The 14,077-nt window shown below is 43.3% G+C and overlaps 1 protein-coding gene across 1 annotated transcript in view; it reads left to right on the top strand.

Annotated features, from left to right (window-relative positions):
- LOC149280621 (NADP-dependent malic enzyme, mitochondrial-like) overlaps positions 1–13,686 on the top strand; it is a 70,942-nt gene extending 57,256 nt beyond the window's left edge. The window contains exons 8-14 of the mRNA XM_089500327.1: positions 6,216–6,313; positions 8,426–8,539; positions 11,627–11,732; positions 12,026–12,168; positions 12,583–12,756; positions 13,064–13,162; positions 13,525–13,686. Of these exons, the coding sequence (XP_089356453.1) occupies positions 6,216–6,313; positions 8,426–8,539; positions 11,627–11,732; positions 12,026–12,168; positions 12,583–12,756; positions 13,064–13,162; positions 13,525–13,686 (896 nt within the window). The remainder of the gene's footprint in view (positions 1–6,215; positions 6,314–8,425; positions 8,540–11,626; positions 11,733–12,025; positions 12,169–12,582; positions 12,757–13,063; positions 13,163–13,524) is intronic.
- Positions 13,687–14,077: the final 391 nt, after the last annotated feature.

Consider the following 14,077-nt stretch of genomic DNA (forward strand, 5'->3'; position numbering starts at 1 on the left):
CACTTCACCATGCAGCCATCTAACCCTACACTACTACCATTCAGCACTTTACCATGCAGCCATCTAACCCTACACTACTACCATCCAGCACTTTACCATGCAGCCATCTAATACTACACTACTACCGTCCAACACTTCACCATGCAGCCATCTAACCCTACACTACTACCGTCCAACACTTCCCCATGCAGCCATCTAACCCTACACTACTACCGTCCAACACTTCACCATGCAGCCATCTAACCCTACACTACTACCATCCAACACCATTGAAAACTAACCGTACACTGCAGCCATCTTACCCTAGACCACAACCAACACTACACAATCGGCTAATCATACACAACAGTTATCTATAAAAACATAGAATATCATAGAAGAACCACCCGGCCCATCTAGTCTGCCGATTTTTCCTGATGTAGAGACTCTGACCCTAACCAGTCTTAGATGATGACCTCTTGTTCCAACATGTTTCCTCTGAAATAAATGGCCATTCTGTACTTTGTTAAATCCCTTTAAGTATTTAAATGTTTCTATCAGATCTCCCTTCTCTCCTCCAAGCCAGACATATTCCTTTTCTATTTTGTAGCTGAACTCTCTTCACTGTCCCCAGTACATTGGCTGATGTATGTAAACTTCAACATTATGCTACAAGTTACACATATAACATGTGTGTGCTGAACACCATCAACTGTACATGTCCCAGTGGGCATAGTGGGATGAATGATAGACGATGTAGTGTGAAAGATGATGGAAGGATAACTGGGCATGAAGCAGTGAGAAATGATGGGGAATGTAGATGGATAGGTAGTGAGACAAATGATAGAGAACTAAGAGAGAGAGAGAGAGAGAGAGAGATAATGATATGAATGATGAGGAATGGAGAAGGACAGATAGTGAGAGCAATTAAAGGTAATGGAGAAGAATAGATAATGAGAGGAGTGATGGAGAATGGAGCCGGATAGATAATGAGAGGGATGATAGAGAATGGAGCAGGATTGATAGTGACTGGAATGAAAGAGAATGGAGATGGATAGATAATGAGAGGGATGATGGAGAGTGGTAGACGTTGAGAGGAATGAAGAGGATTGCAGCAGGATAGATAGATAGTGTGAGGAAATGTAAAGAATGGAGCAAGATAGATAGTGAGAGGGATGATAGAGAAAGAAGACAGGCAGACGGTGAGAAGAATGATGGGGATTGGAGCACGATTGTTTTCAGAGCAAAGAGGTGATCACAGCGTTACTTATTTGGCAAAAAAGATCCACACTCATCTTCCTTAGATATAGAAAATTCCTTTTTCCCCATGGAACCTCGGTCACACCTACACATTGAATCCGCCATTGTGTTTGCTTTAAAGATCATTGCCATGTATATTCTTTATATTATTACCAAACAGAGCTGTCAAACTGGTGTCACGGTTATTGATTCCTTTTGCTTTTTGTGCTAAAATTCCAATTTTTCTCCTGTGTCATTGTCATGTTGGCCCCTTTAGCTTTATCTGGGTTTTGATCTCCCATAATTCCAACCTTTCTTCAAGATCTCACTCCTCTATAACTGATTGGTAATAGGACACTGAGACCTAATGGCCTTCTCCATAGAGTTCTCCTGTAACTCAAGGAGGTAATTGCTAGACCTCTTTTCTTAATTTCTAAGGAATATATGTCTTCTGGCTTTAACTGACCTAGAAGTGGGTATTGAAAACAAAATGTGGGCACTGGGCAGAAATATAGCAGATGGAGGTGCAAGTAGACACAATAATAGTACACAATGTCAAGTGGCAGCTGCTAAAGCAAACAAAATAATAGTGTGCATAAAAAGGGTATTGATACAAAATCTTGTGTTACCATTACACAAAAAACACTGGTTATACCTCATTAACCGTGTGCAGCACTGTTTTGTACACAAAAAGGCTACTAAATATATGAAAGGAACAAAGGGATTGATTTATGATGAAAGAAACAAAAAAGCTAGAATCTTGCATATAAAACATAGCTTTTATTAGTAGGACGGCTATATCTATTTTGTTACAAAGTATCAGTTCTCATTTTAGTGGATACTAATAAAACCATGTTTTAGATACATGATTCTGGCTATTTTGTTTCTATCAGTTACTAACAGGGTTTGATTACCTTTTCAGAATCCTGCAGTTATTTATTTTTGAGCCATCTTTTTGAATAGTGATTTTTGATGAGCGCTGGGCCAGATTGGGTTTAATTACCCTGGGAAAAGGTGCCGTGGATGCAATTCCATTTCAGAGGAAAATTCATTTTTCATCTGGCGAAGAGAGCGCATTACAGGAGACCGTCATCCAAGACTGGAAGAACAACAGTTCCATCTTAGGGTATTCTTTACAGTGAGGGAAGTAAAGCTCTGGGTGCAGATGCTGCAGATGCTTTTACCTTGATACCTTTTAAAGGTTAAACATGATGAACTGACATTTTCTTTCAGCCTCGTTACCTTTGAAAGAATGATATTGCCATATTATTTGTCCACATAATCTCAGTACCTCACCTCTTCACCATTACCACCCTTAGTCTTCTTGCCGTGATTATAATTGGTTCGCACATACAGATACAGCTATAAAAAACACAAAAGGCTAAGGCATTTATTCTTACGGTCTGTTCATCTAGTCTTTGTTGCAGCGTGTTTGTAGGGCCGGACTGGCACTTTAAGGCCAGCGGCCAACCGATGACGTAAGCGCGGCACGTGGTTTTTATGCTCACGTAGTATGTGTCTGGCAATATCCAGCCACTGCCCGCACGCTGCAGCCCCTGCTCCTCCGCCGGACGTCAGGTGAGTGTGTGTCATTGTCGGCCGGCAGCTCTTCAGGCATTTGCCCGGTGTGCCAGATGGCCAGTCTGGACCTGTATATACGCAAATATAAACTTGTTTTAACCATTTTGGTGCCACAGGAAGCATAGTCCTATAAAAACTATACGATGACTGGTAATGAAACCACATTTCTTGCGGCAGGGCCTAATGAGGTCAAGAGATGCAGAGGTGACCTGGCTTGACCTCGTTAGAGGTGACCTTTAACGAGGGACGTGGGTGCAGGGTGTATGATGCACGGCTGCTCTAGGAGTATTCCTACGCTGGATGGTTTTTTAATACGTGTGAAAGCGGGCATCTGGTCACCTTAATGCACGGGGTGCGACTGATCGCTCGGGGACGGCTGTGACTAAGCTCCACGCTGCGGATAATCATGTAAGTGGAGTAATTAGAGCCACGGCGGATGACTAATGGAACTCCCTCTCCCAGCGGCGCGTTTCACTCAGAAGACAAAGCATACAATATACCGAGTCGTACGAATCTCTCCGCTGATGGTTAACGTTCTGATGCGTCAAGAAAGTGCCAAGACCAATTTCTATTTCCACTCTGGGTTCTGAATGTTAAAACGGTCTGAACGAATGGATCCTCCACGGCAGGTGTTGGGTGTCCTTTACTGTAAAGTAACTTACTGCTTATATCTCATGAAAAATTAGACAGGACTCACCAAACTTGGGGTACTTTGACATCATGGCGGGCTAACCAATATATGGCCATAAAGTGTGACGGAATCCCCAATATTTATTCCTTACCGCCCGTTTTTGCTTATTTCTGCTCAAGAGCAGATTATGCTTGATCCAAGGGGAACACAGGCCAGCTGGGCATAATGGGAGTTACCGGAGATATTCAACCCTGCTGTACAGTATAGTGCTTGAAGTAGAGCCCAAAGATCCGGTGGGCATGATAGGAGTTGAAGGTACGTTTCAGATAAGTTGTGCAGCCAATATTCCATATTTTATATGAAGGTGTTTTTTTTAATGCAGTAATACAGGTGTGCAGCATATCCGTGAAGCAATGAGGAAATTCTGATTGCTTTTTTCGAAATTATTTACTGTAATAATAAAGACATGGTCATAAATAGTTAATATTTTAAGGCAGTGATGATGGGAACACAGTGCCACCTAGTGGTTACTTACATATAGCACTAACAATCATCCCTTCTCTCGATATGCAAAGATCTCCCCTTAAAACTGTTAGTTGTACTACAGACCTACATAGTATCACTTTAATAAGAACTAACGCAGAACACTGGGATATGACATCATATGATGACATCTAGAAGAAGAAGACCCAGCAGAGGATGAGGTCAGGTCAGCGGCCACCTAACTACGCCGCTGGTCAATGCAAAACGGACTTCACTGTGCATTTAACTTGAAAACAGGCTGAAATGGGCGTTTAATAAATAATACACTCTTTTTATGGGCTCAATAAACTTTTATTTTTCCATTTATTTGTTTTTCTTTTGAATTCCAGAATTTTATTAGCCGCCTTGAAATACCTGTATATTTTTAGGAGGCAATCTTCCAGCCACCCACCAATTAATACATAATTAATAAAATAATGCGGCATGTCTCTTATATATATTCCTGTCTATATTCATTTCCATTTTCAGAATTTCTCAGAATATAACAGATCTTCCTGTCATTGAGTTAAGCCTTTGGCTGTTACCTCCGAGAAGAGGAAGAGCTGGGTGTTTTGATAAACGTTCAGTGTTTCCATGTATTGTTACTTACACACACTCACACACACCGCACACACACACACCGCACATACACACACACACCGTACATACATACACACACACACATACCACACACAACACACATATCACACACACACACACCATACATACACACCAGGCCCGGACTGGGACAAAAAATAGGCCCGGGCATTTAAGCCCGAGCAGCTCATTTTTATTTATTTGCTGTTAAAGCCCACCCTTCATGTACCATCTTTGCATTTACTCGTTCACACAAATCAGTAACACATTCATTAATGCAGTCTCACAAATCATTCAAGCAATTCATCCACACATGAATTTATTAATTGTTATACGCATTGACACAATTCATCCACACATTTATTCATTCATTCATTCTCATACGCATTCACACTACCCCCTTTCCCCATCTTATCTGCCCCTTCTCACTATGTACCCCCTTTTCACTATGTACCCCCTTCCCCACTTCTCAATATGTACCCCCTCTCACTATCTAACCCCCCTCTGCCCCTTCTCACTGCACCCCCCCTCCCTCACCCTACTTACCTTGTTGCCGGAGCAAGCAGCAACTGCGACCAGGCCCGCGGCAGGGCCGGATTGATTTAGGGGCTGATGAAGCTGCAGCTCCAGGCCCCTACCTTAAAATAGGCCCAGTCAGGACCGGACTGACTGAGCCTATGCGGCCTCTACGGCCGTATTAACGCAGGACCCCTTAAGCCCGCCGCAACTGCGACCGGGTCTGCCAATCTAAGGGGCCGGGAAGCCCCCACCAGGGCCGGCTTTACTTTATTTAACATCCTCCAATAATTTAAACCCTGTGCGGCCCTGGTGGGGGATTCCCGGCCCTTTAGGGTGGCGGACCCGGTCGCAGTTGCGGCGGGCTTATGGGGCAGATGCCCCTTATGCCCTGCATTAATGCGGCCGTACAGGCTGCATAGGCCCAGTCAGTCCGGTCCTGACTGGGCCTATTTTAAGGTAGGGGCCTGGAGCTGCAGCTCCATCAGCCCCTAAATCAATCCGGCCTGATATACACACACACACTATATTATATGTATTTGTTCTTTACATTGTCGTTACTCTGACCGCTATGCAGCCTACGTGGTATATGTACTCCAAAGAAATGATTAGTTTGAATCAGGCTGATAATCGTGGGCACTCATAGTCTTACTATTTCTGAAAACATGGGAGTGATGAAGGGCCATTGGAACACAGGAGTGATGGGAGTGATAAAGGGCCATTGGAACACAGGAGTGATGGGAGTCATAAAGGGCTATTGGAACACAGGAGTGATGGGAGTGACAGAGGGCAATTGGACAGGAGTGATGGGAGTGATAAAGGGCCTCTCTAAGCCTATGAAGAAATTCCATTAAAAATCAGCCGTTTCTAGCACTAGGGGTTCACTCGCAGGAATTGTGGAAGAACTCACTTTTTGGGGTGATAGTATAAATTGAAGATAACAAGAAATTGAAGGAAAGTTTTGCATTCCGTGGTCTGGCAATTCCTTGGCTGCAGGGGGTGGCAAAAAACATAATTGGATGAAAAACACCATTTAGCATGTAGAAAAAAAAACTTTTCCATAGGAAATTAATTTCACACTTTTTTTTATCACCAAAAGTATAATCATATTGTGTAATTTCCTAAGTCTTTCTTTCATGTTTTTGCGTAGGAACGGCGTCTGTGGCCGTGGCCGGTATTCTGGCGGCACTGCGAATCACGAAAAACAAGCTTTCTGACCATAAATTTGTTTTCCAAGGCGCTGGAGAGGTAACGGTCACCTTTATGGATAAACTACGCTCCGCGATATTTTTCATGTAAATGGTGGGTACTGAGCAGCCCCGTTCGGGTCAGAATCCAACGGGGTCCTACATACTGATATTTAGTGAAATTCATATAGGACACTCCTATGTATACATCAAGTAACTTATATAAACCCGTAGTGGAGATTATTCATTAAAGTACACATTGAAATGTAGTGAATAAGTCATTTTAATCTAACCTGCGTGTCCTTGAATCACAAACTCAACATCATGTCAGCTTTATCGGGAGAGACTAAGAGACAGAGGCGTATCTACTGAAAAAAGCGCCTATGGCAAGCACACAAGATCAACACACATAGATCAACACACAAACCCAGATCAATTGAAATTCACTTGTGATCTCAGCACTGAAGGGATATATCAAATAAACAGAATCAGACATACAAGTCCTGTATTTGCAGGTATACAATAATAATATATGAAACGTAGCATCGCAGGTATAGATCAAATAAATACATGGAAACAGCATTGCAGGTATTAATCAACTGAATAAGACATATTAACCCTGTATTTGCAGGTACACATAAATAATGTATGGAAACATAGCATAGCAGATACGGATCTATAGAATAACACAAAAACCCAGCTTTGCAGGTAAAGATCAATTGGAATTCACATAAAAACACGGCATTAAAGGTATATTTAAAACCCCTTAAATTACAGGCATAGATCACAGGTTGCACACCCCAAAGCCAGCCCTGGCGTCCACGCTGCCCACATAGAACCTGACCAGCACCCAGATAACACACATTGGATTTGCAATCTTTGTCCCCAAATAGCCCACCACAAGTCAACTTTGTCCCCAAACAGTCTGGCCTGTGCCATCTTTGTCCCATATACACCCTGCCTGTGCCATCTTGGTCCCCAAGGCTCAAACCTCCTGTTAGTGCCATCTTTGCCCTTCCACAATTATACATCTATGATACACAAACACTTTTACAGTCACTCACTAATTCACACTATAATTCAGACAACTCATCCACACATTAACTCATGCTCTCCCTCATTCAGACAATACATTCACATATTAATGCACACTCTTTACTTATATCTACCCCCTCTCCATCCCCTATCACTTTCTACCCCCCTCTCCCTCCCCTATCACTTTCTACCCCCCCTATCACTTTCTACCCCCCTCTCCCTCCCCTATCACTTTCTACCCCCCTCTCCCTCCCCTATCACTTTCTACCCCCTCTCCCTCCCTTATCACTTTGTAACCCCCTCTCCCTCCCCATAGCCACTATATACCCTCTCCCCCCTAGCCACTGTATACCCCCTCCCCCCCGTAGTTCTCTCACCTTGAAATCCAGCGACACGATGCTGCTGTCATCCTGCACCACTCGCTGGTGCCCTCTGCTTCACTGCTGAGCGCCGTAATATGACGTCATATTTCGGCGCCCAGCAGTGAAGCAGCGGGCACCAGCGAGCGGCTTTTAAACGCTGTCTTTTTTTTTTTGATGCGGGGGAGAACGAGGGGCGCCGAGCGGTTGCTAGGCACCCCTCTCTCTCCTCCCCATCAAAAATAAATAAATTAAAAAGACGGCGTTTGAAAGCCGCTCACTGGCGCCCCCTTCAAATGGCGCCTATGGCACGAGCCATAGGTGCCATACTCTAGATACGCCTCTGCCAAGAGATCTCACTATGTCCGGCTTGGAGGAAAGAGAGGGGATAAAAATAGATAAAGGATACAGGAGGGACGTTTATTTCAAAGGAGGAGAAATGTTAGGACAACAGACCGTCATCTAAAATGAGAGGATCAGAGGTTTAGATGTGACGTAAAGAAGATTTACTTTACTAAGAGGGTGGTGGGTAAACGGAACAGCCTCCCATCATAAGTGGTATATATTCACACATGAGGCATATGGCTCCTTAAAAACATGTACATTTTGCTTTGTTCACATTTTTTGTCGAGAATATTTTATCGTCATGTGCTACAAAAAACAGGCTCTGATAGGTGGTTGCCATAGATACCAAAAAGCAATATTCTTAAGTGGTTTCTGTTGTATCTATGTGATTGAAGTCCCAGCACACACTGTTTATTAATAACTGTGCTGTTTAGGCTGCCATGGGAATAGGGCACCTTATTATCATGGCCATGGAGAAAGAAGGCATTTCTAGAGAGGAGGCCACCAAGAAGATCTGGATGGTGGATTCAAAGGGGCTGATTGTAAAGGTAATTAAAAAGAATACTCTCTGTACAGAAACGTATACACTGCCAAGTACCGCTTTACTTAAGTGTTTAAGAACACACACACCCAAGTGTCCCGTTTAACACAGGACAGTCCTGATTTTGGGCTCTGTCCCATTGTCTCTCTTGTGAGCCTCTTAAAGAGATCCCCTGACTGGCTCACTGGGTCTAGAAAATGATGACTGCATTGAGTGCTGCGATATGATGTCATATGCAATACATCATTAGGAGGCTGGGTGGGTGGATGGTCCTGTCCCCAGCCCTGTCTCTAACCCCCCCCCCAACAAACGTGCCCTGCTTCGGACACCTGAAATGCCCAGGAGGGGGGGTATGGATGTAGGTTAGGGCTTTATTCACTGAGTAGGAAAAGGAATGCCTCTCGCCCTCTTTACAGAAGGGCTGCACCTGCCCTTAGGAGCTTTATTTTAGTGTTAAATACAAAGGAACAATCCAACCCCACGTGTCTCCACCTATCCATCAATGTCACCTAAACTGGTACAAACATACGTGTAACACTGTGATGTCACAGCTGCACCATCTATATAAAACGGATCAATACATCGTTACAAATAATAAGCAAGAATAGAAAAAGAAATATGAATATCAAATTCCAGAACGAGAAGATTATCATCTCTTTATAAGCCACCAAAGAGCCTGAACGTTCCCAGTAGGAATCTGGCGGATTAAATACCCGGCAATATTATCAAATAACTACAATCACAAGAAAAATGACTAGTGACGGAGGATAGAGAAGGAAAAACAGGCAGACTGGATTGGAGGAATGGTTCTTACCTGCCGTCACATTCTTTGGGATATTCTTGGCATCTCGCTCATACGGTCTTTGGGATGTATATTATTAGTGATCGGCGCAGTTACATTATATAAAAGTGCCGTCATTTAGATGGGGAAAAATAAATCGCCAAAATAATCCTGTATAAAAGAAGAACGGATCATAGCGTGAATATAAAAGGGACCGATTTACTGACCATTTATCACCTAGAAACTGCATCGAGCTCTAGAGACCTCTCCAGAAAGAAGACTATCCAGTAGAAAGTGGCAATAATGTAACTTGTCTCCGTCTATATTGCTGTTCCCAGGAGGTGCGTTTTATCACCAGTAAGATAACCGGTCCCTAAAGACTTGTAAATGATATATTGTGGCGGCTGTGTGCTATTGGGGGAAGAATTGCCGAAACATAATGTGAAAAAAAGCCATTCTCATCATATAAAGTTCTTGAATGTTCAGTCAATATTTTCATATACAGTTAAGTTTTCCCAAATTCATCTTGAGAATGTTTGTTTTTTGGAAGAATGAAATATGATGGAAATAGTGGGTTGTTTTTTTTAGTACTTTTGTAATCTTTTATATCACAAAAGTATACTAGAATCTATTTTCTTTAACTTAAACTATTGATATTTAATTCAGAGGCTGTGAATGGAAATTGTTTTTTCCCAGGTAATTTAAAGCTGCCGTAGACCCGATGCTGATTAAGGGCCGCCCCAGTCAGCTTCTCTTGAGGGTGAAGCAATTGGATAGAATATATGTGTTTTCCTGTAGGAAGAAGGTTTCTTCACGTAGTGCTGTTGTGTTTCTGAATCACCAAAAGTTTCAAATGTTTACAATGTAAGACAATGTAAGAGGTCCCTGCAAATTCCCACCATGAAGGGAAGCGGGAGCAGGACCTTCCATGAAACCTTCTGGAAGCCATCAACAGCTGTAAGGCGCCACCAGTCATCTTTCCTAATAGTCATTCCTCTTAGTATGTTGCCCAAAACCTTAGATAACGAAGCTAGAACGTTAGCTTCAACTCTTCTACCCGGAGATCTTCTGGTTCTTGATTCTCCAGGATTGTCTTCTCCTGTATCCCGGCCACGTTTGAATCGTTTTCTTTAATATTTCACCTATGGATTATTTATCATGCGCTACGTTAAACATTTTACGGCATCAGAGGCTGAATCTCACACGTTCTTGGTGTTGTTTGTGTTTTGCCTCCTGGACTGTTGATCTTCTTACAAATATTGGTGTTCTCTGTCAGAAGGAAAGTCTTTCCTATGCCGTTAGTTTCACAGATTGTTACGTGTTATTCATACAAGTCACCTCTGAAGCAGCATGTTTTGTCATTGGCCTGACGTCGGCCATTTTTGAATGCCGACAGATATGTTGGACTGGCTAATAAAGAGTGGCTCCTGTTTCAATGTGACGGTCCTTGGAAGGACATTTGCTGGGAATAATTGTTTAGTTTTTATTGGTTTCCAAGACACCTGAATTTTTACGTATTTGCTCATTGCATGATTTATTAATATATATTATTTATCCATAAAGCCTGTATTCAGTGCTGTAGATGTGAACTCTTGGAAGGAGGAAACTCTCTTTTCACGGGAGCTCCTTTTAAAGTGTCTTTAAAAATAGCTGTCAGTTCTAAGAAACTATTCCTCATCCAAAAAGCCACAATAACCCTTGTTATGGGGCACACAAACCCATTAAAACATGGAGGGAAAGGAAGCGGAGGGCAGTGAAGAAAGGAAAGAAGAAAGAGCCTAAACAACCAATCGGAGCGCACTCTGTTACCTAAAACCCTCCCACACAGATGGAAGAGAGGAGCCGGCTCCGAGCTGGGTTAATCGGGTTATATCCATACTTGCTGTTGAGCGGCTCCTCTGACCGTCCCTCGCGTTAATCCAGAACTCCCAGCCGGCTCAGGCTACTACAAATCAAGTCTACGACACGATGGGGTCTCAGGGGCCCTTAACACCCTAGGGCCCTTGAGCAATTAAATCAGCTAAATACAACCCAAAATTCAAACTGATTGGAAAATAATATAGTTCCTTGTTTTAGGACAACCAATTTTAGGGATATGTATATTGTGTTTACAGTTAAGGGTATTGGGGGGTATAGCTGTACTGTATACATTGAAGCCTTTCTCTAGGTCAGTATAGGTGCTCTACTGGATGGGTCTCTGCCTAACCCACCTGAAACCTCACTATGTAAAGACGGGGACCACATAACACAAACGGCAACCAAACCCGTCCTTATCTCCAAACACGAAACTGATTTTGTGAACTTCTGTTAAAGGGAAGGGGAAACCTGAACCACGAGAAGGAGATGTTCGCTCAAGATCACCCCCAAGTGAAGACACTAGAAGAAGTCGTAAAGATCCTGAAGCCAACGGCTCTGATCGGTAAAGTACAGACTGCCGCCAGCGTTACCTGCCACGCCGCGCGTGATTAACCTTCATCTTTTGACGGGGACATAAAGAATAGTTTTGTATCGTCGCCATCATTTGAATGTTATATAGTTGATACTGTGTCTCTGATTTACCTGAAACAAGCATGACATCACCCTGTTTATAGGGTTCTTTATATTCCGATCTATTCTTCAAGCCAAACATAATACAGACATAATGCGAGGAGATGAACAGTATATATAATGTGAAGCTAATGACATATGGGGGGGTTTATTCTCTGTTAACAGGAGCTGCGGCCATTGGAGGAGCTTTCACTGAGAGAATACTGAAGGACATGGCAGCTTTCAATGAACGACCAATTATATTTGCACTTAGCAACCCGACCAGCAAGGCCGAGTGTACAGCCGAGCAATGCTATCAGCTGACGGAGGTACAGTAATAAATGGATCCATATGTGACGGCACTCTCGTGTAACGTAATGGCGGACTCTTGAAGGTCCTGCTTCGGGTTCAGTTGGGTGGAAAATGCTACTTTTTCTGTCTGGTGAAACTTACCAGTTAACTCTTTATAAAAGAAGATTAATCAGCTGCTTATCACCCCGTTAGTCAAAGGGACCTTTGCAGAGCATGTAAGGGGGGTGGCACATAGATTAAAGCACCCTTACTTTAAAGCAAAGGTCCTTATTTATGACTGAGCTATGGTTATCGGTCCTCAAGACAAACCTAGATATTGTGGTATGGTCCATGTGGAGATTGTCTCAAAGTCATACTAGTTGGTGTGTGGAGGAAGATGCAGTTTTTTCTTATCATGTCTTTATCTTCTCTAACTAATGTGGTTTCCTTAGGGCCGTGGTATTTTTGCCAGCGGAAGCCCATTCTCCAAAGTGACTCTTCCAGATGGTCAGACCTTCTACCCAGGGCAGGGAAACAATGCGTACGTGTTCCCGGGGGTGGCGCTGGGAGTCATCGCTTGTGGCGTCCGGCACATCTCTGAAGATATTTTCCTCACAACCGCTGAGGTAGGATTCCCCCTGCGGGACCTACTTATATTTGTTTTGTTACACAACGGAAATGTAGTAGAATGTAACTGAGCAGCGGTCGCCCACCACATTCTAAGTCTGATTAGGCTCACCACCGTACGGACAGCGGCCATGTTGTTGAACATGGGTTGGGTTATTTGGGGTGAACTGAAGGATACGGAAAGGAAAAACAGTACAAGAAGCCTCTCTCTCTTCACTAGCCACAGGTGTTGTTGAGACTGATTGTTGTCGTAGTTCTATATTTTAAAGCGTTAGATTTGCTCATTTTGTTACCTTTCCGTGTCAGGCTATCGCTGATGATGTCACCGCAGAGCACCTGGCAGAAGGCAGACTGTACCCTCCGCTGAGCACCATCAGAGAAGTGTCCTTCAAGATCGCTGTGAAGGTAATTCCTGCACTAACCGAGCTCCGAATCATCCGCCGACGTCTGCCGTATCTTCTAACACATGATTTGTCACCTGTTGGATCTTTATCCCTCGAGCCGTCTGCCTTGCGCGGTATTTTGCCCAAGGAAGAAGCTTTCTGTTCCCATGTATTCGCTTATAAAAGAGAAAAGCCGTCAAAATAGGGATATTCTTTAAGCCGTCTTGGGGGCACCAGATATGAGAGCGCAAGGTCAGATAGAATGCGCTTCAGGTATTAGGGTCATGGGTGCCGAAGGAGAGCACGCGACCGACTCGAGCAGAGACGTTATGAGCTTTCTAATAATAAACGCCTGCGTTCTTTTTTTGTTTTTGTTTCTTTTAGATTGTTGACTATGCCTACAAGAACAACCTGGCGTCTTGGTATCCAGAACCCGAGGACAAAGAGTCTTTTGTGCGGTCCATCATTTACAGTCCCGACTACGACTCTTTCACAATCGACAGCTACCAGTGGCCTAAGCCAGCAATGGAGATCCAGGATGTCTAGTTACTGGCGCTGTTAAATTAATACTCCAGACAGGGGGGTATGGGGGGGGGTTCACAGGGAAGCTCAAGCAGAGGGTTAACCGTCCCAACAAAAGCATATCCTTACTGTATAGCTCCTAAACAATGGTGTTTAATACTTTACCCAAATAGTTTATTTGCTATATATAAATTATTTAAAGGGAAACTCCAGTCTTTTTTTAATGCCCATCGGAGGTTCATCGCCTTATATTCGTACACCGCCTGGGTCCATGGAGACATGGAGGGCCAAAGGGCCAAACTCCATAAACACATGAAAAAATGGGCCCCAATATTCATTTTCCAAATCGGTGAATAGGTTGAGTGTTCCTTTTTAAACTTTTTTTTTTTATATTTTTTTAAGAAAAAAAACCATG

The sequence above is a fragment of the Sceloporus occidentalis genome, unplaced genomic scaffold (genome assembly GCF_023333645.1).
Source record: "Sceloporus occidentalis isolate IW3139 unplaced genomic scaffold, rSceOcc1.0.p SCAF_151, whole genome shotgun sequence".
Lineage (NCBI taxonomy): Eukaryota > Metazoa > Chordata > Lepidosauria > Squamata > Phrynosomatidae > Sceloporus > Sceloporus occidentalis.